At 49.3% G+C, this 20,540-nt stretch overlaps 1 protein-coding gene across 4 annotated transcripts in view; it reads right to left on the reverse strand.

Annotated features, from left to right (window-relative positions):
• Window positions 1-1,349: 1,349 nt before the first annotated feature.
• PLCB2 (phospholipase C beta 2) overlaps window positions 1,350-20,540 on the reverse strand; it is a 42,028-nt gene continuing 22,837 nt past the window's right edge. For 3 of the 4 annotated variants that reach the window (XM_058806293.1, XM_058806295.1, XM_058806292.1), the window contains 23 exons: window positions 20,285-20,431; window positions 19,869-20,026; window positions 17,893-17,975; window positions 17,443-17,527; window positions 16,154-16,325; window positions 15,279-15,376; window positions 14,482-14,578; window positions 14,281-14,365; window positions 13,885-14,009; window positions 12,765-12,919; window positions 12,244-12,408; window positions 11,182-11,281; window positions 10,815-10,919; window positions 9,766-9,851; window positions 9,577-9,673; window positions 9,351-9,404; window positions 8,612-8,822; window positions 8,245-8,416; window positions 7,213-7,289; window positions 5,519-5,614; window positions 5,170-5,227; window positions 4,531-4,617; window positions 3,364-4,315 (listed from right to left, as the gene is read on the reverse strand). In XM_058806293.1, coding sequence (XP_058662276.1) covers window positions 4,043-4,315; window positions 4,531-4,617; window positions 5,170-5,227; window positions 5,519-5,614; window positions 7,213-7,289; window positions 8,245-8,416; window positions 8,612-8,822; window positions 9,351-9,404; window positions 9,577-9,673; window positions 9,766-9,851; window positions 10,815-10,919; window positions 11,182-11,281; window positions 12,244-12,408; window positions 12,765-12,919; window positions 13,885-14,009; window positions 14,281-14,365; window positions 14,482-14,578; window positions 15,279-15,376; window positions 16,154-16,325; window positions 17,443-17,527; window positions 17,893-17,975; window positions 19,869-20,026; window positions 20,285-20,431 — 2,786 coding nt within the window. In that variant the 3' untranslated portion in view covers window positions 3,364-4,042. Of the gene's footprint in view, window positions 1,498-3,363; window positions 4,316-4,530; window positions 4,618-5,169; window positions 5,228-5,518; window positions 5,615-7,212; window positions 7,290-8,244; window positions 8,417-8,611; window positions 8,823-9,350; window positions 9,405-9,576; window positions 9,674-9,765; window positions 9,852-10,814; window positions 10,920-11,181; window positions 11,282-12,243; window positions 12,409-12,764; window positions 12,920-13,884; window positions 14,010-14,280; window positions 14,366-14,481; window positions 14,579-15,278; window positions 15,377-16,153; window positions 16,326-17,442; window positions 17,528-17,892; window positions 17,976-19,868; window positions 20,027-20,284; window positions 20,432-20,540 lie in introns of those variants that run through there. The other variant, XM_058806296.1, reaches the window with a different exon arrangement.

A 20,540-nucleotide genomic window follows, 5' to 3' on the forward strand; every position in this document is an offset into this window, starting at 1 on the left:
CCTCTTCTCTGAAGAGCCCAGAGCCTACTCAGTGGGTAATTATGCTGAGATGCTGTTTTCTCTGAGTATTTTTCCTTTTCTACAAGGGTGCACTCGTGTCACAGGGTTTGCTGCTGTTCTATGTCATGTTTCCCCTGAATCCTTCCCTTTTATTTTCCTTCCTGTCAGCTTTGCTGGTATAGAGCCTTCTTCCTTGCTGGCATAGCTCTGGCAATCAGCATCCCGGAGGCCTTTGAAGATGGCACATGGTATTTATATGAACAATTTGCTGAATCAAACAGGGAGTCTGTCAGTGCTGTCACATCCCAATTGCACTGGTTTATCTATAATGGTGCCTGTCTCCCTCCGACAGGCCTCTGATGTTGGATGCAGCAGCTTATTATCCCATTTCTTTTGGAACCAAACAAATCTTTGTGTAGAGGCCCCTGTTTTTTAACCAGTGGCAACAGAAGGACCCTGGTTCAGATGAGGTTCCTGAATTTGACATTGTTCAGTTTGGTTTGAGACACTGTTTGACACAAGTGCCACCCTTCCCCTGCAGGCTGGGGAGAGCTGCTGGTTATGCCCTGACCAGGTTATAAATGGGATAACAAGTAATAATCTAGATAATCTCAGGGAATCTTGACATGTGAGATACATGTGGGGCAGTGAGAGTATCTCTAAAACGGAATAGATACTGTGCAGCAGCTCCTTCTCTGAATGCCTTAGGCACATCAGCAGTACCTTTGCTATGGAGGTAAAAAAGACTGGGGTCATTTAGGTACAGTGTCTCCTGTTTGTGTCCCTTGCTGGGGTTGGAGTCCTCCTCTGCTTTAGACATCCTTATTATCTAATTTTTAATTATTTAGTACAAAGGTTGGCCTCACTTAAATATTTTGGGTGCAGGATGAGATCTAAAATATTCCATTTAAAAGATGAAAATTTGGAAAGGATCAGAGATTGTACCTGAATCTGCTGCTGTTCAGTGTCTGACTAGATGTTACTGTCTCAATTGCCATTGAACTGGAGTTCTGTGTGTAATGACAGGCCTGATGGGAGGCCTGTCTGAGCAAAATACCACATTGCCCTGTGCTTGGCAGGTAAGTGAAAACATGGGCAGGGCTGCACAGGAAGGAATCCTCAAGGATGTCTGAATCCTGTGGGAAGAAACAGTGCTGGAAAATCAGATGGCCTCTCCCCTCTGGAGTCTGTGAGTAACCAACCATAGTGTGACTGAATTGTGCTGCTGGGAGGGATGGTCGGGTTCAAGATGTGCTCAGGAACCCTTGCAGTAATGTTTGGTTTAGTGCCTTTATTTATTATTCTTTATTATTTATTTGTTTGTCCATTTCCCATCTTGCAGAATTTTCCCCATTTTGTGCAGACAGGCAGGGAGGTGTTGGAGGCAGCACGGCACACAGGCTCAGAGGCACCCTGGGGAGAAAGGGGGTGATGCAGAGTGTGGTCTGTGCTTCATGGGAGCCCTGGCTTTGCTTTTAGTGATGCTTCTGGTGCACGCTGAAAAGTACATTTAGAAGGTGTTATTTAGCACTGAGGTGAAATCTGTGTAAAAGATTACAGCTGTTTTTAATGAAATTTGCCATTAATCCCCTGTGCCAGTGTTGGGTTCCATAACAGAAGGGTTGCAGTGCAGAAACTGTGCTGGGGTTGTGGGAGGGCACAAGTTGTTGTGGTGGGTTTCCTTGCTCAGGTTTCAAACATCAGTGGACATTAATGCCACAAATTCTCTGTGCTGAAGTTCCCTTTGTCATAGTCCAGCTGAGCTCTGGTCAATTTTGAAATGCCCATGCCTCAAGGAACCCCCTGCAGAGCATTTTGCTCCAGTGCTGTGTCAGGCCTTGCTTTGGCCTCTGGGTTTGTGCTGTTCAGAGCTGTGGGGGCACTGATGCTCTGCATGGGGAAGGGACAGAGGAGCTCAGCTTGAGGAGGGCAGAGCAATGGGTTCTGCTGGCTCTCAAATGGCTCCTGGGGGGGCAGTTGAAGCAAGGCAGGAATTAGAGGTCTCCAAGCTGGAAAGTGAAACTGTTTGGGAATTGTGGCGGGATGGAGGGAAGGAGACTGCAGTGGTGCTGTCCAGTGTCACAGCTTGTGCTGGTGCTGTTGGTAGGAGCAGTCTGTGAGAGTGAACCTGGACAGCCTGACTTGGAGTGTTTGTCCTGTCATATGCTGTGTGAAGGGACAGAGCATGTCCTGCCTGCCACTGTCCCTGTGCAACAGAATCTTTAGGGTGTGATCCTGGAGGAAGGAAAACCTGCAAGCCCTGGCTCTGCTGTTGTGTGCTGGCTTTCCCTGCGTCTCTCTCTGACTTGGGTTTATTCTGCAGGATTCATTTCCAAGATGCTTTGAGGGGAAAAAAACCAGCCCTGAAACTTTGGCAGTATGTGGAAAAGGGGCCACCCTGTGCCCATGTTCTGGTCTGACATTGGTGTCTGGGTTCCCCCCAGAGAGAGATGGGACAAATTTTCCTTTAAAATAACCTCTAAGAAGCTCCTCTGGAGGGGTTTGAGTGGCCAAAGCTGGTGACACACTGGTGTAGGATGCAGGGCTCAGTGCCCCTGTGCTCCACCTTAGAACTGCCAGTGCTGCCTCTCTGGATTTAAGGTAAAATCTCCAACTCCTCCCTGGCTGCAGTTAGACCTTGCTGGGATCTTTGTTCTCTGATGAGTAAGGGCCTCAAAACACCACAGAGACAGGTGGACAGACAGCCACACGGGGACATGGACACACAGACTCGCAGACAGATACGTGCACACAGACACACATGGAACAGAGAGACACACCCACATGGGCACACAGGGACACACACATGGACACAGCCACACAGGCCCAGACACTGTGACATTGACATGAATAGACAGATGTGAGACACAGGGACATGGACAGACACACAGAAGACAGACGCAAAGATTGACACACATACCTGGCTACAGAGACACAGACATGCAGACACACGCACATGCTTGCAGACATGGACAGACAGACAGACATGGACACATAGAGATGCATGGATACAAAGACAGACACAAACACACTCAGGCACAGAGAGTACACAGGGACACAACTGGATAGATGGACACAGACATGTGGACACACACAGGCCCACACTGAGACATGGATCACACGCACACACGTGGACATACAGACACAAATGGACAGACACCAGACACACAAACACACAAATGGACACATGCAGGCGTACACGTACATACCTAGACACATAGACACACACATGAACACAGGGACATGGATACAGCTACAGAGACACCTGGACACACACACACTAACTGCAGCTAAGTAACAAGTGACCCCTTGTTTAAGAACTGCTATGTTTTATTTTTTTTAGAAAATAAATAGCTCAGAAATGTACAATCCATAATTCCAGTACTCTGGTGACACCACAGGGGAGAGGTGGACTCTTGTTGAGTGTTCAGACTAGGCTTGGAACATGCTGTCTCATACCTGCTTGACCTGGGGTTTGGTTTGTTTTCTAGCAGCATTTGTAATTGTTTATTAATGCAGCTTCGGTGTAACTGTTCTCCTGTAGGACACACAGCATGGTGTGCTTTGCTGTGACTGAGCCCATTTCTCACCCCTATCCCCACCTGTGGTGTCTCTTTGTATCAGTGTTTAGGTTTGTTTATTGCTGTTTCATTGAACCGTGTGGAAGGTGTTAGGAGGAGCTGGACTGATGTGAAGAGATGGATGTGAGGAATGATGAGGGAACTGACTCTAAAAACTGTTCTGAATGCAAAGTAAATATTCCTGTAGCTGCTGCTGAGATGCCAACAGGGAGCGTTGGTCTGCAGGCACAGGCCCTTTCCCACTGCTGAAATACCTCAGAGCTCAGGCTGGGGAACACAGAAAGTGCAGTACTCTGAAGGGTGAGCTCTCCAGACTGCTTCCAGATATCTGGAATAATGTGGTACATTCCTGAAGGATTTCAGGAGCTCCCCAGAATGGAAAGGGATGGCAGTAGTTTGTGAAGCTGGTTGTTACTTCACCGTATAACTTCTTGCAGTGAGCAGTAAGGAAGGGCCTCATCTCAGAATATGCTCTCTTCTATCTCCACATCCATTGCAGCTCCCGAGGGCTCAGTCATTGCCAGTGTAAGCCTGGACACCTCTGCCACTGGGATATTTGCTTCCAGTTGATCTGTAGAGCCTTGTTCTCCCTCAGGAATGCTCTGACCTGCTTCCTTCCCAGTCTGTGGCTCTCCAGGAAAGCTGACTTTGGTGTAGTTCTTCACCATCTCCTGAACCTCCATGTTCAGAGCTCTCATCTTCTCCTCATATTCCACCCGTACCTGCTGCTGGAGCTGCAAATGGAGAATCAGGTCATTCCTACACACTGGAGTCAAGCAGAGAGAGCAGGAGCTCTGGGATGAGCTGTTAGTCCTTCTGGGGTCTGTGTGGGTTCTCTCATCCACTTTCTCACCCCCTGGGAATGAGTGGGCTGAGAGCAGCCATCAAGATTGATTCTCTGGGACTTCTTGTGCCAAGGAACAGCCCTGACCCTAAACATTATTCTTACCTGGCTTTCTCTCTCCTTGATGGACTGAAGATTTGCTGCCTGCTTCTCCTCCAGTTTCTGCTGGAACCTGCCAGTCTTCTCTGTCATCTTTAAAAAGAATAAATTAATCCCCCTCAAGTTCCAGTTTTATAAGCAAGGGCTTTGGATATCCCAAGCTCAGCCTAGCAGGGTGGGCCAGGAGCAGCAGCCTGGATGTAGGGATACCACGACAGCCTGGCAGGTTGAGTGCACATGGGCATGTGGGACATAGGGACAGGGTTGCAGACATACAGGGGAATACACACAGAGATACATGGATACACACACTTGCATAAGGACAGACACCTGGACACACACAGACACAGGGATACCTGTACTCACCCACAGACAATCAGGCACAGCTACACACGAATGCACACAGACACAGCTGGACACAGATGGACAAATGGACTCAAATGCTGACACTCACAGACAGACATGGACTGGCACTGGGTCTTCAAAGGGCAGAGCTGGGGTCCTTGAGGTGTCTTTCCTCCCACCTGGCTTTCCCATTGTTCCCAAGTCATGAGTTACAAATGCCCGGGACACTGAGTTCCCCTGGCCACCCCCTCCCCTGCAGAACCCAGAGCCGCTGGGGCAGCCTGACCCCCCTGAACTCACCCGTTTGACTGTCTGCACCACTTCCTGAATGTGGGAATTGTTAATTTCTTTCTTCAACCTTTAAAGAAAATTATAAAACCCTGTAAAATCCAGCTCTTCTCCTTCCATAAAACCCATTTGTCAGGACTGATCAGTTCTATAGTGATCAACAGGTGTGTTACATCCCTACCCTGTCCTACCACAGAGAGAAGCTGCTGTACTGCTACAAAGGACAAATAAAACACCAAAACACCACTCAGAGTTGGCTGAGCCATAAGGCAAATAACTGGATGCAAAATTCTACTTTCTCATCTTCCAAGTCAGCAGGAGACCCTGCATGGGCAGAGCCCAGGAACATCCACTCCCCCACCTCTCCTGAGCAGCCTTGTCACTGGTATTCCTCAGCATGGCCTGGACCCGCTCCACTCTCTTTGCCTCCATCCGCTTCTTAATGTCTTTAATGTTGCTGTGGAGAGAAGAGAGGAGATACAGCCTGGTTACCAGCCCCAGACAGCACAGCAGTCCTCCAGCCACAGCCTTCTGGAGTGTTCCACTGTCCAGAAACACCAAATGTGGGAGACTGTGCAGCAGGAGGCCTGGAGTCTCAAGGATATTTTAAGTCCTGAGTCAGGATATGTCCTGGCCCAGCAGTGGAAGCAGCATATGCTAAAGGCAAGTGTAAGAAAGAACAAATGTACAGGAAATTTTCCCTCCTCCACCTTCCCAGTTTCCAGTCTTTCCTCCAGTATCTATACAGGTATCATGTTCCATGATGTCACTTGTACTGTAGAGTTTACCTTCACTTTTGGATTTCACAGTTCTTTGCTGTGAGAAGAACAGCACTTAATTTATACACAACGTGACAGACACGCCCAAGACATTGACTGGATGTCCCATCCTTCTTTCCACTGAGAAACAGTGAGCAATCACTTCCCTCTTCCAGACCATTCATGATTTACACATTCCTGTCACATTCCCTCAAACATCTGTTCTCCTAGCTGTCCCATTTAATTCCTTTCTGTGCACAAATTCCTCCCCAGTGCTGGCTGTTCTTCTTGGCCTTTCAAAGACTTCATTTGTTTGAGATGGCACACTGAGAAGGGGACAGCTCTATGCAGATGGATCCAGTGGCACAAGGCTGACTCAATCTTTTTTTTTGTTTCCCTGTACAATTCCCAAAATCCCGTTTGCCACTTTGGCCACTGTAGAGCTGGGAATGAAGAACATCCACAGCAGCTGAAGATCTCTTACCTGAGTGCCAAAACCAGTGCACTGGTGGGCTATGGCCAGGGTTTTCCATTCACATTATTGTATATTTATTCCTGCTGAACTGAACTGCCATTTCACTGCCTGTTGCTGCAGATCTTGGAATCTTTCTGGAGCTTCTCCCAGCCAGGGAGATGTGACTGTACTAATGACATCCTACTGTCAGCAAAACATTACCTGGCTACTCACCTGTTTCCTTAGACTTGCCTGAATATGCTGAATAGCTGAGTAAATGGACTCTGGTTTGGTACAGACACAAAAGAGGCAGTTTTATATGAATTTGCAACTAAAGACTGAGACGGCATTTAATGGGAAGTAGGAATGAGTGAGGATTCCAGCTTCAGGGCAAAGTTCTTGTAAGAACAAATGGATACATGTCTGGCTAGAAACTGGTCAATTGATTCTGCCAGTTAGTTTCAATACTGGAGCAAGATGGTCAATTCACTTAGAGCACATCAGTCCCTGGAAGGGATTAATGTGAGGTCTCGACTGTAAGAGCCAGAGGTGGCAGCCAGGCACCAGCAGTGTATTTCCTATCCTTCCCCATCAGTGGCTCCAGGCTGCTCACTGCAGATGGAACACTATATTCTGCTCAGTGCCTCATGGCAGGAACACTGTTCTGGAGATCACAAGAGGCATCTTCCCCCATACCACTGTGTGAGATCCCCTGTCACATCCCCCTGCCTCAATTTCTCACCATTCTCCCTCCCTGGCTGCAGAGCAGAGCTGTGAGATCTAGCAGAAAGTGCTGCCTGGAGCAGAACCTGGCATTGTTTGTGATTCCACTGCCATATTTACCTTTCTGATGTGTCCCTCAGCACCCGCAGCTCAGCTGCCTGCTTCTCCCTGGCCAGCTCCAGGATCCTGGCAACTTGCTGTTTAAGGGATGAACACAAGAACCAAAAGGGAACAAAGCAGGATGAGACATTGCACGTCATCCAGTTGCACCCAAGCCAGCTGTACACCTCCCTGCACTGAATTCCAGGAGCAACAAATTCTGAAACCCTGAGGCTCAGTGCAAACACTGGCACCGGAGTGAGCTCAGCTGTACATGCAGGCCCCACTGTGCCAGTGGACTGCACTTGTGAGACAGGAAGGTTTCATCCCTAGCTCCTGTCTCAGGTAAGAAACCTGATTCCCAGGTGAGCCAGTGCCCAAGTGTTATCTTCCCCTCAGGGTTGCACACAGCTTGCAAGAGGCCTGTCAAGCCTAAGGTGCACCAGGGAACTGAAGATTTAAGATATATCTGTGCAAATTCCTTCAGAAAACACGAATGGGAAAAGGCCTCCCAAGCCTGGAATCACTCCCCTTTCATTGGGACAGATAGCATATGCTGGATTTACCATCACCACCCTCCCACGGCCTGCACTCTGTCCCCAGGCACCACCATGGCTTCTTCTGGCCTTTGCTGAGCTCAGCCTGCAGGACTCCCCTCGCCTGGACTCTGACTTCCACCAAGTCAAACAGCAGAACATGCTCTGATGGTGCCACTGGTGAGCCCTCAGCCCACCCCCACATCACCCCAGCTCCTGGGCTTCTGGAGAGGTGGCACCTGGCAAGGTGTGAAACCACTAAACACCACATTAACTCCATGCTAAGGCATCAGAAGAGCTGGAACAGATGGAGCATGATGTGCTCCAGGGCAATGCTACTCTTGTTTTAAAAAATAGCAGACATATAATAAGCTTCATGTCTTCATTCTCAGTTACCTGGTGTGTGCATGTGTCAGGTATGTTCTGGGCCCACATTCCCAAGCTCAGTTTAGTGAGTAACTTGGGCTTTTTGGGGCTATCCCAAGACACGTTTTGAGGTGACACTCGCAGTCCTCACCTCGGTAGCGTGCTGCTCTTTCTTCCTTCGGATGCAATTGTGGTACTCCTCCCCAAGGTGGATGAGGTCCCTCTCCAGCCTCTCCCTCAGCTCCATGAGCCAGTGGCAGTTGATGCTCTCTGCTGCTTTCACAGGATTTGCACTGGTACCAGCATCACCTGGGGTCACGCTCCTGCAGAACAGGAACAGGGGCCGTGCTGCTTCTCGCCACACCAACACAATCCCAACCTTCCCACCCACCCTCAGTGAGAACAACCCAGGCATGTGCACATGCCTGCACTACTCCGTCTTCCTGCAGAGAAGGGAAGGCCATGTTTCCCTGGGGATCCTTGTTTGGTTTGGGAAGGTGACCCAAGGCTGTGGTTACCTCTTCTTCTGTGTTTTCCTTGTGCGTATTGTCCTTTTCTTGCCCCCAGAGCAGGCCAGCTCTGAAAAGAGCACCGAGTATTTCTGCAGCAGCTCCTCCCTCTGTTTGCTTCCCTTCCACTCCAGCTCCCTCAGCTCCTTCTCCTGCCTCTTGAGCAGCTTCAGGAAGCGCTTCTTCTGCTGCAGCTCAGCAAGGGTGATTGTCTCAGGCTCTGAAACACAAAATAAAAAGGCTGAACAGTGCCAGCTCCTTCCCAAGGCTTGGAGTGGGGAAACTGGAGCATACAGCTCCAATACAAGCGCCTCAATCACCACATCCAAACCAGAGCCCCCTCTGCTCCACACCTTGGGATGCCTCTCCCCAGGTACATATTCTGTCCTGGCAAACCCTTTTCTTTAGGAATAACTTCTAAAAAAGCAGTGTACATAACAGTAATTTGCCAACATATCCTGAGTGAAACAGGTTTCCTCTTGTGCCTTCAGTTCATTTTCAGGCACAATTAGGCCTTGTGTTTGCAGGAATTGGCATTACACTGCATTCAGGCACCCAGAAGCAGGTGAACAACATGTTGCAGAGGGAGTGCAGCTGTGCTGAAGGAAACCTGTCCTGGAACACCAAGATTCCTGGGATTTATCTTTAGTGCTGGCTACATCAGGAAGGGTTGGGACAAGTCTTTTTAATGTGGAAATATAAATTGACAGGCAGGGCCTCAGCCCAGGTGACCAGCACAAGGAGTTACCTGCCATCTGCATTACTTCTAACATGGCTTCATCCTTGGTGAACGCTGCTGCTCCTGAAATCCCAAAAGAAGTTCCTGTTATTGTCCCATCTTGGATGTCCAGGTTGGAAAGGGACAGAGGAGAGCTCACCAGAACACAGCCCGTGTGAAGGATGTTGGTGTCAGTACAGAAGAATGAATTAAACTGCCAACATGCTTAAATGCTTGGAAACTCTTGGAAACTTACCTGTGGACCTCTTAGAGGGAGGAATGCTGAGTTTCCTAGTGGAGCCTGCCACCCCATTAGTCTCAGCAGATGAGAGGTTTGTCTGTGTGCCAGGCTTCTAAAACAAAGATCAGAGGTAAATGAAAACTCCATTATTTCAAGCTGAATCCATACAAGGTGCTCTAGAGAACAGAACCTGGAAAAACTCACCTCCCCTGAGGTATCCTTGAGCTTCATCAAGCACTTGTCCTGCAGGTTGAAGAACTTGATGGGGTTGGAGAGGGCAATAGTGAGATCTGGAAACAGAGAGCAGGGCTTGGCTTGGATAGCAAACAACTCATGGACTCGTTTCCCTGCCCAGTGCAGGACACTGTGAAGAAGGAATAGTTTGTGTTCTCTGCTTGTAACCAAAGTCTCCCTGACAGCACAAGGGAGGGAGGAAGGGAACCTCCTTCACCTTAGTGCCAGTCCAAGGCCATGGCTCACAACTGATGTTCAGGGTAGCTCTGTGAAGTGATTTTGGGAACTCTGTTCCCAAAAGCCAGGGCCAGGTTAAGATTTTTCCCACCTGCACAGCTGCTTGCTCCAATTCCAGCCCAACATTGTATAAACCTCATCTTTGTAATAAAAATGTGATAAATCAAATTTCTCAGGATTTCCCCAGTGAATAAGGTTTATTTGTCTGAACACAGGGAGAGAGAGAGCAAACATGAGAAGTATTCACAAGAGCTCCTGTGGCTGATGCTGTTGCACTCTGGTTTGGTCATGACAGTTGATCCCTCTGGTGAGGCTTCTGTCACATCCAGCTCTGACCCTTCTCAGAGGAAGGTCCCCGTATCTCTGAGATACCCCAGTACCAGCAAGAACCTCCCTTCTCTTCCAGTAGGGAAGAGAATCACTCCTTAAACCTCCCTAAAGGCCCTGTTCTCTGCAGCCCCTGAGAGATGTCATCTATTCTCTCAAGGAAACCTCTCCCTGCCTCTGAGCAAGGGTAGGGCTGACCATTCCACCCTGGAGCCTGGTCCACTTGCACTGTGCCTCAGGTGCAGGCACAGCTGCAGTGGGAGCCTCCACGCTCTTCCCAAGGCAACGAGGCTGTGACAGGATGCTGGCATGCACTCAAGTCCCACCCTGACAAGGAATTGAGGGTGCAGCAGGAAAGCACTTCCCATGCTGGAAAAATACTTCTGAATCAGAGTTTGGAGGAGGCCAGAAGCGCGCGCGCACACACACACCCCCCACATTCCAGCGCTCCCTACCTGCCCAAGCATCTGGCACATAGTCCTTGATCTCCAGGAACACGAAGAGGGCGGGCATGGTGAGCGGCATGTTGCTCTCGCTGCGCAGGCACACGTGGTGGTAGCCTGGGGCACAGAGGGGAGGGAGTTGAGCTGGTGGCATCCTGTCCCTCCCTGTCTGCTCCAGCAGCCCAAGGCTCCTCTTTACAGGAGGAGCCTGTATATCATGGGATAAAGCCAAGGCTATAAAAAGATGGATTTCAAGGTTCCTCTGCCAGTGGGCATGGAGATTAAGGAGCAAAGTATGCAGCTGCTTGTATGGTCTTTATGGCTCCCACTGGACAGGTCTGAAGGGCACAAAAAGCTGAAGCAATTTCCCCTGATTTACCTGGGTGCATTGCGATGATGGGAATGATACGCTGGCCAATGAACTTCCCTCCTTCTTCCCAAGCCACAATTTTGAGAGATGCCAACTCAGGCATCATGATCTAAGGGAAAAGCAGAGTAAGGCACCAGTGTCCTCACCTCACTCCTCATAGCAGCATCCTACTCCTTCCAACCAAACAATTCCATCTCTTCCAGGATGGCAGTGCCATCCTGGAAATTGTAATCCTTGTAATTTAAGGGCACAGTTTATCGTAGATATTATTTCTGAATGCCCAGAAACTCCACCAAACAGAGTCTTCTCAGCCTGCCCAGGATCACAGGTTACCTAAAGACAAAAACAGGGCAACAAACCCTCCAAACCACTGCTTCCACGAAGAACTCACTGGAATGAACTGAAATGGATAATTCAGCAAACATGGTAACATTGTTAATAAAGGCTTTTGACTCCATCCTTCCCTGTATTCTTGTGCCATAAAATGAATTCAAAATTATCCTGCCAGGAGTGAAGCCTCAGAGTGTTTCTGAAAGGAGGATATTTTAGCCAAGTAGGCTGAAAATATCTGTAGCTTCATACTGTGCCTGACAGATGAATTGTATAATGTATACTTGATTTATCTTCCCTGTGCCCTGCAGCTGGATTGGTGGTCACTGAATTCCTGGGAAGAGACAGGGCAGCTTTCCATGTTTTGGCACAACTGAAAACTGGTCCCATTACTGCTCCAGCTTGGCTGTTTCTCATTGACAGTTTAACCACAGAAATTCAGTTCCTTTCTGATGCTGGAAGTTTTCCAAACTGATCGGTCTGAAGAGGGCATCATAGAGGGGAGACTGGATGTCTGATATCTCCAGAACCATTCCCAGCTACCCCTTGTCTGTTCTGGGAAATACTGATGCAGAGTTGTTTTGGATATTGTTTGGATTGTTACCTGAGAGTGTCCAAAGCCAGGCCAGAGGTCTCCAGAGGGGAGTCCCTTTTGCTGGCACTGACCTCTGCCAAGCCAATGCTCATAGCCATCAGGAGCTTTAAGGATTTTCTGCCTAAATTACTATCAAATGTTCTCACCTTTTCAAAAACAAAAGCCTCCTCCTTCCACACAGGGTTAATGGAGTTGGCTGTGGAGGTCAGTTTGGTTCTGTGTTTGCGTTTGGCATCCCTTGGCAGCCCAAGGAGCTCCACTTCCACGTAGGTCTTCACACTGCGGTCCGAGAGGAACTGACCAGAGAGTACCTGTGAACAAAACAAACAGAGTTAGCAACTGCTGGGAAGAATAAAACAGAGGGACCCACCCATTCCTTCACCTTAAAGTCACTCTCCCACTCCAAAACAGCTTTTCTGCTCCAGCTCTTCTTTTACCTTCACCTCTGTTTCTTGCTTCAGCACTTCCTCTCTCCCTACCAGCACAGCCTTGGCTCCCTCTGCACGGCAGATGCTCATTTTCCATTTTCATGTGATTATGATTAATTTAAAATAGCGACAAGCCTGGGAGTTGCCACAGTAACGCTTTCTCACAGGACTCCATGGGTTCATGTGGCGCTGAGAGTCCCCCTGGGTGACAGAGGACAGGGTCCCCAGGCTGTACTTGCCGTGACACAGACAGTAGTGGCCACCAGCCCGTCGATGCGGTCCACAGAGAAGGGGTCCAACTGCTTGTCGGGGCGCCGCATGAACTCGTGCTTGAGCAGGTACCCACACTGCCCATTGAACTCAAACAGGGCCATGTTCTGCTGCATGGGCACATCTGGGAGCAGAGCAACACAGTGAGACAGGGCTGGGGGGGACAGGCAGCCTGTGTGCTGGGAGGGAGCTGAAAGCTGCCGGAAGCTCCCAGCCCCTGCCAGCCCCAGCTCACAAAGCTATCTTGAAAACTAATTAAGCCTCTCAGCACCCCACAGGGAAAAGTATTACAGCAGCTGTTGTAAGGAAGGGAAGTGGTTTGCTTGTGCTTGCACCTTAAGTCATGGGCAGAACTAAATTAAAACCTGCTTTAAGGACCACCTGCTATTTTTGGGTGGGAATAAGTAACTGTCTGAGCTCCTCTGCTCCTTCCCCCTTTCATTTTGGGCCTCCTCTGAGGCCGTCTTCTGTCTGACACTAGTGAGGACACTGCTTGGTGGTTGCTGCATCTGTCTGCACTGCCATCCTCTTCAGAACCAACCTTGCGCTCGCTCCCTTTTGTCTCCTATGCTCTATACATAACACAGCCCTCTGAGGAAGGAAGAGGGGTAAGGTACAGCTTTCTCTCAAAGCTTTTTTTTCCTTCTTATGCTGGTTGTGCAGCAAAGAAAGGCCTTTCCTCCCTGATCAGGTCAAAATTCTGGAAATAATGGCACAGACAGGTCAGTGTTGTGGCCAGATGGAGCTCTGCCTCTTCCTTGTAGAGGTAGCAACTTGGGGGATGGGAGCTGCAGGTGCCCTCATGGATATGATTCAGTGTGACATTGTGGAAAAGGACAGCCAGGGACAGTGCCCGGACACAGGGCGACAGCAGTCCATATGTGTGCATGCCAGGTCTGTGCTGGGCATGGAAAAGTGCTGTTGGTCTGTGGGAGATCAAATCAGAGGAGAACAGCACTTTGGGAAAAGGCACATGGAACAATGACCAGGGAAATGGCAGAAAAGGAAGAGACAGAGACCAGGAGCACCTGGGGACCAGCAGTGCCTGACCTCACCTGCTCAGAGGCTGGAGCACACCCTGACACTCACCCATGGTCTGGAAGTTGAGTGCCACCATCTGACAGCCGACATTCCAGAACATCTGGGGCTGATAATTGGACGAGTCCATCCGGGTGCCTTTGGGGTAAATGCGGCTCATCTGCCACTTGTTGTATCTACAAGCTCTATAGGAAACACCATTCCTGTTGTGTCCTGGGGCCAGCCCACTTATTCCCATTATAAAAACTGTTGGAGCTCTGCTGCCAAATGCTCAGAGCCTTCCAGACAAGACCCCAGGGAGGCTCAGGCTCCTTGTCCATACACTTTTCACTTAAGGACAAGCATCTGGCAGCCTTGACATTTGCTACAGTAGGATGCATCCTGTCAGGAATCTCCCTCACACTCCAAGCACCCAATGGCACTGAGAAAGGGCTGCCAAAAGGATACTCTACAAACTGCACAGGGAACTTGCTCACTAGATCACAAGCCTTGGTCTCGGTGAAGGAAGAGATGACGTAACTCCGGTTCTTCTCTAGAAACAGGAGATTGCATTCAGGAGCAAGGCACGCCCAGCCCCCGTTCTGCACGGGCACTGACACAGGCAGGAAGCACTCGGCCTGCATTCCAAAGGGACTGAGGCTGACTTACTGGCAGAGAGCTCGAAGGAGTTGAATTTGATGGGCTGTATGTAGTTAACCAGGCTGGACATCTCCTCGTACGCCGTCACTTCCAGGCCAGCTGTGCCCTGAGCAGAGAACAATTCAAAAGGGAACAGATGAAGAGATCTTCCCTGGAGATGAAACAAACTGCACCAGGGCCTCCCATTCAAAGAGCTCTGGTGTCTGCCCTGACCAAAGTGCTCCAGTTTCTCTGGCTCCCCAGTCCTACAGCTCCATGGTGAGCAGGGGCACAGGATCTCCATGTGGCTGGGCAAAAATGGAATTAAGGCACATGGAGAGGTTCCAGGGAGGATGTACACAGCCCAGGATCTCTCTGACCCCTCAGAACATGGAGTCTGGGATAAATGGGGATATTGTTTTTCCTCCTCTCCAAAGGATACCAGGGAGATGGAAATGGGAAACAGATCAGATATTTTATTCAAGGGAATGCTGATCTCCTCCCTCCCCCTTCAGCAGCAGCACTTTCAGTAACAACTTCTCAGACCAAGGCTAAGCCTCTCCAACACCCCCCAGGCAAACAGTTATCTCCAAATCATGCACAGTCAGCAGTAACTCCTTTGCCACATTCTTTATGCTTGCAACAAAATTTTTCTTTTTCAGTTTTTACTGCAAAGGTCTTGTCCTGTGGGTGATGGAAAGTCCCCCACAGATTCATTCCCCTTTGCACTTTGGGTTCATCTCTATTCAACAGGGTGAGGCCCCAGAGAAAAATGGAAGCCAGCAAAAATCCAAACAGAAAAGGAAAAGAACCAACAGTGACAGTACCTCATCTGACTGCATCTTTTTAATTTCCTCTTCATCCAGATTTCTGAGCTGTTCATCCTCTTCCTCTGGCTCCTCTTCAGCCACATCACCTGCCCAGACTAAGCACACAGGCCCTTATCAGTGGTATGGATCAGGAGGACACAGACAGGACCCTGCAGGCTGCTGGCAGTGGAGGGCTCTGCCAAACTTCACCACCAAGTAATGCTGGAACACTGAGGGGAAGAATCCTACAATTTTATTGGCCAAATCCAAACCTGAACTGGTACACTGAGGATGAGCACACCCAAGAGACCAAACCATTCCGGCTGCAGGCTCCCCTCACACTCAGGAGCAACAATCACTGGGCAGTTTCCCCTCCTAGGTCACATATATTTGTGGGAATAAATGCCCATTTCCAGGTGTTCTGCAGTGATGCTCACCTTGTCCTCACATGACATCATGTGTTCTTACCATGACTGGGACTGTTCTACCACAGGGGCCCTGAGCCCAGGAGGTGATAGGAAGGGAGGAGAGAGGGGCTGAAGGTTTTATGAACCTCCAAGACCCTCATGGTGAAGAACTAGGCTGTGGTGAATTTGTGGCTATCAGAGAGCTACAAGCAGTAACAAATTATTCCCCTTCCCTCAACCCAAAAGCCAGAGTGTATCAGTGGATCACTAAGGGATGACCTGATGGGCAGGTAAATGATCTTCTCTTTTGGTTGGACTAAGTGTTCAAAGTATTCTGAAGATTTAATTTCTCTTCCAATTTTCTGCTGCTGCTTGGAATAACTGACTTAATTACTAGTGCTGGCTTGTCCCAAGCTCACCAAGTATTGAGTGATTTAGAAGCCTTTGCCCATCAGTTTTATTATTCCACTTTCCCTTCAGACTTACCAGTATCTTCAGCATCCACAGAGATTGGCTGCTCAGTGGTTTCTGGTTCCGCATTCCTCCCTTTCTTCAAAGAGCTCTGCCTCTTCCCAGACATAGATTGGTTCTTTTTGTTTTTAATCAAGATTTTCCTTAAGAGATCCTTAGGACTTGGGAGAGGAACTCCTGGCTTCAGCTGTAACAGATAAACTTCATCACAGAATTCAAACACTGACCTCTCCTGTCCCCCTGGCCAATTGCCAGTGCACAGACACATCTCTCACCCACTATACTCCTAACTTCCTCCATCTGCCAGCTAGATCAATGCAGATTTTTCCTAAGATTTCACCTGTGGTTTCAGACCAGCATTTTGCACCTCTCAGCTCTGCCATGCTGCCTAGCCACCCGTTCTGCTAAAAAAAACACCTAGATGGCCTGAAGCCACATACCTCTGGCTTCCCATTCCACCTACTTCTCTCATTATATCCCAGATCCTCAGTCCCTCCTCAGTACTCAGGCCACATTTAAACACTGCCTGCAGCAGATTTAAAAAAGATCCCAGAGGAGATGGCTCAAGGACATGTGACAGACTGCACAGACAGCAAAAATAAATAGCTTAGCTGATCTCTTGAACTGTTCCCCCCTCATCCCTCTGTTCCTATTGCCTGGACATGGGGCTGGACAGTGGGCAGTTGCTGCTGGCTCACTGCTTCTTTCCAGCTCTTCTTTGGGTCTCAGTGCTTTCAAACAGATGCCTGGGCCAGGTACCTCAGCTATCCCTCCTCTGTGCACCCCAAGGATCTGCCTCATGTCCTGCAGAACACAGATCCTGCTCAGATGTTTAAAACCATGTCTCCTGGCAGGGCAGTTGTCTCACCAAAGGTGTCACTGGGGCCACAGAAATACCTGTTGTACAGGTAAGATGAAGACTGAGGTCAAGCAGAGGGGGAGCTTTCCTCAGCTTTTCCAAGCACATGACACTGACCTGCCCACCTGTGCCTGGAAGGGAATATTTCCAGGCTAGAAGCAGGATTAGGCCTTTGCTCCTGTTTCCAAGTGCTGGCAGACAGGGCTGGACCAGTGTCACATACAGAACACACCTGGTACCCTCTGTACATCCTTAGCCACCCAGAGCTCAGTGCCCAGAGCCCCTCAGGTGACAGAGTGCTAAACAGGAGTTTTCCACCTATCTCTATGAACCAGGATCCATGTCCATGGCATTGTATCTGTTGCTGTGGCACCTCCCAGCACCAGGAGTGACCAGGTTTTCCAGAAAGGCCTCGCCAGTGGTCTCCTGCCCCAGCTCCTCATACCGGGTATTTCTCCAGTGGCTCTGTCAGCAGCATGTCTCCAAAAATTGTTCGGCAGTACTCAGCCATCTTTGCCTGCTGCTTGGGCCTAAGAGAGATCAGGCAGGAGTGAAGAGGAAAGCAAATGCCCAAAATCAGAGTTTGGCATGAACAAAAGGTGTCCATGTCCTCTACCCAGAAAACCATCTCAGCTGTGCAGATGTTAAGGTCCCATTCCCAAGCCAACTCCTATGTTCATACTCTGTAATCCTAAGGTAAAAGGCTGCACAACTGTGATAACCCCACTCTGCAGGTTAAGGCTCATCTTTCAGCTCTGACCCACCTTTGGTTGCTTCAGAGACCTCAATTAATGCTTCACTTCAGCTCAGCACTCTCTTAAAACCCAGCAGCCCTTGCCTGTGTATTTTCTGCTCTGGACACAGCAGCCAGTTCTCCCAATCACCAAATACTCACGAGTCCACGTGGTTCTCGAAGGACAGGATCACAGGGTACGGAGATGTTTTAAATGCACTTTCTGCAATGGCCTCGATGGCATCCTGAGGGAGAGGCCATGGTCAGAGAGAAGCTCAGCAGTCATTAATAACAGCTGACCTCCCACTGAACAGACTCCATAACTGTCTCTCAGGAGCTCCTTTCAAAGTGACTAAACTTCTCCCAGTAAGAAGGTGAGAAGTGTTGTCTTTGTCACGCCTGCCCAGATTTCCAGTTCCAGAGGATGCACTCTGAGCTAAACTCAACAGCTTGCACCAAAATGAAGCTGAAGGTGAGATTTTGGTTTTGCTGCACAGATCAGTGTATACATCACTGCACATGAGAGTGTGTGGCCAGAGGGACAAACCCCTGCCCCAAGCACCTTGAACTGGCACAGAAAGGTGTGTGCAGCACCACATTAAACCACTGCAAGCTCTATCCATACTTACCTCTGAACCTGCCCAATTTTCTATAATTTCTGCTGCTTATAAAATCCTTTTGCCTGGCAGCAAAGAGAGCTGGAGTGTTCAGTTACCAGCTGTGCTGACATTTCAAATGCAAATACCATGGAAACCTTTCCAGCATTAATGATGTAAGAAAAAATAATATTTTCCCCAAGCCCCTGTTAAACTGCCACAAACTTTCCACTATTTTCCTTTTTGGTCCTGCTAATTGGTAAAGAAGTGCCATTTGCTCCTTTGCAATTAGAGTCCCCTGATCATCCCAAATCCTGGATCAGCCATGACCTCAGCAGGGAGGGAGGCTGCCATAGCTGCTCCTCCATGGACCACTGGGAGTCTGTCACAGAAGCCTCCAGGCTCTCAGGAGAAGCCTCAGACAATGCTACTAAAAGGCCACAGGAGTTGTAGTGGAAGGAAGGACTATGTGTTATGTAAAACCCAAACCCAGCACATGCTGTGTTAGCAGGTTATAATTTCCTTGAGAAACGGTCCCAGGTTTCAGCAGCACTCTGCAATTACAGCAGCTACAAATGCCATTATTTCTGTTCCATCTGCAGTGAACTGCTGTGCAAAAAGCAGCAGTGATAGCACAGGGCTTTGGAAATAACTGAGTCTGAGGACAATACCTCTGACCTTAAGGACTGCTTTGGTTTGTTGTTTTTTTTCCCTTCACACATAAATATTTTAGTAATAGTGAAGTGTGGGAATTGGGAGGAAGATACAGAAGAAAAATAAAGAGCTGGAAAAAAACATCTAAAGTGCCTCTACCTGTTGGCAGCAGCTGTGTAAAGGAGTGCAGAAAAAAAGTCAGTGTGATGCCTTTATATGTAACTTGCAAGCTGTGGATAAATGCCCTGTACTGCCTGGCTTTGTGCTGTGCTTCCAAAGGCTGGGAGCTGAATCCTCAGGGAAGCCAGCTGCTCCACACAAAACACATTCCAACACTCAGGTCATTAACAAGGAATTGAACCCTGTTCTTCCAAAAGCCTCCACTTGAGGCAGTCAGCCACAGAAACCTGCTGCAGACCAGAAGATTAACTCATTTAACTGTGTTTCCTGTTCGCTCCTCTGATGTGCCTCTATCTATAAACCCCCCAGCCTCCTGCCAGTTCTGTGCATCCATCCTGTGGCACAGCCCTGTGTACACACACACCTCTGCTCAGCTGTCTCTCCATGGCTTCTGCCTGACTTCCCACATCTCCCTCATCCATCCATCCATCCATCCATCCATCCATCCATCCATCCATCCATCCATCCATCCATCCATCCATCCATCTTCATCTAGCTATCAACCTCTCTTCTACTCCTCCCATTCCAAAACTGTACAAACTCCAGCCTAGTGCTTATCTGTTCACTCTTCCTTCTACCCACACATTCATTCACTTGTCACCTTGCCATCAGTCTTTTCCTCTCAAACATCCTCAGCCATCTGGCTCCCTCAGCAATCAGTCTAAAAGCAGGCAGGGGAAAGCATCCATGGAGAAAGCTCTTCTCTACCTTAAAGAGGATCTCAGTTGTCATGGTGAAGCCGTGGGTGATGATGGGCTCCTCATCTGGGGGCCGGCCCTTCCAGCAGTCCAGCTCCACGCAGCGGCAGCCGGCCAGCAGCGTCTGCCGGTACATTTCAGGAGAGGACGTCCCAGAAAACTGTCCAGCTGCAGGAGAGAGGCTCAGTGTTAGCTACTCACACAGGACAGCTCCTGCACACACAGGGGCAACAGGAGTCTCTGCCAGCCTTCAGCAGGTGGATGCAGCAGACTGACAAGATGTTTTTGCTTGCAGGGTGACACTGCTTCATGTCACACAGCATTTAGAGTCAGCCCAGCCCTCAAATCCCCCAGGGCACACACATCTGCCAGGCTGATTGTGTCCCTTCCCTGTCCCTGGGTGTGCCTGGCCTGGCACAGCCCTACCTGTCAGATAGGTGTTGTGTGAGGAATTGATGTAGTAGTGTGAGAGTGGCTGGGTCATGTCCTGGTACAGCATCAGCTTGTCCAGCACTATCAGGTTGTTCTCAGGGCCACAGAGGAACCAGACCATCCCCTCTGGAGACAGCTGCCCTGCATGGCAAACAGAGCTGTTCAGTCGCCAAACAGAACGGTTCTGGCCTCTCTTTGGAGGTGGAAAGAGAGTTGTGGGAACAACAGGGAGTTGTGGGAAGCAGGCTGG

Source organism: Ammospiza caudacuta, chromosome 6 (genome assembly GCF_027887145.1).
Source record: "Ammospiza caudacuta isolate bAmmCau1 chromosome 6, bAmmCau1.pri, whole genome shotgun sequence".
Taxonomy (NCBI): Eukaryota; Metazoa; Chordata; class Aves; order Passeriformes; family Passerellidae; genus Ammospiza; species Ammospiza caudacuta.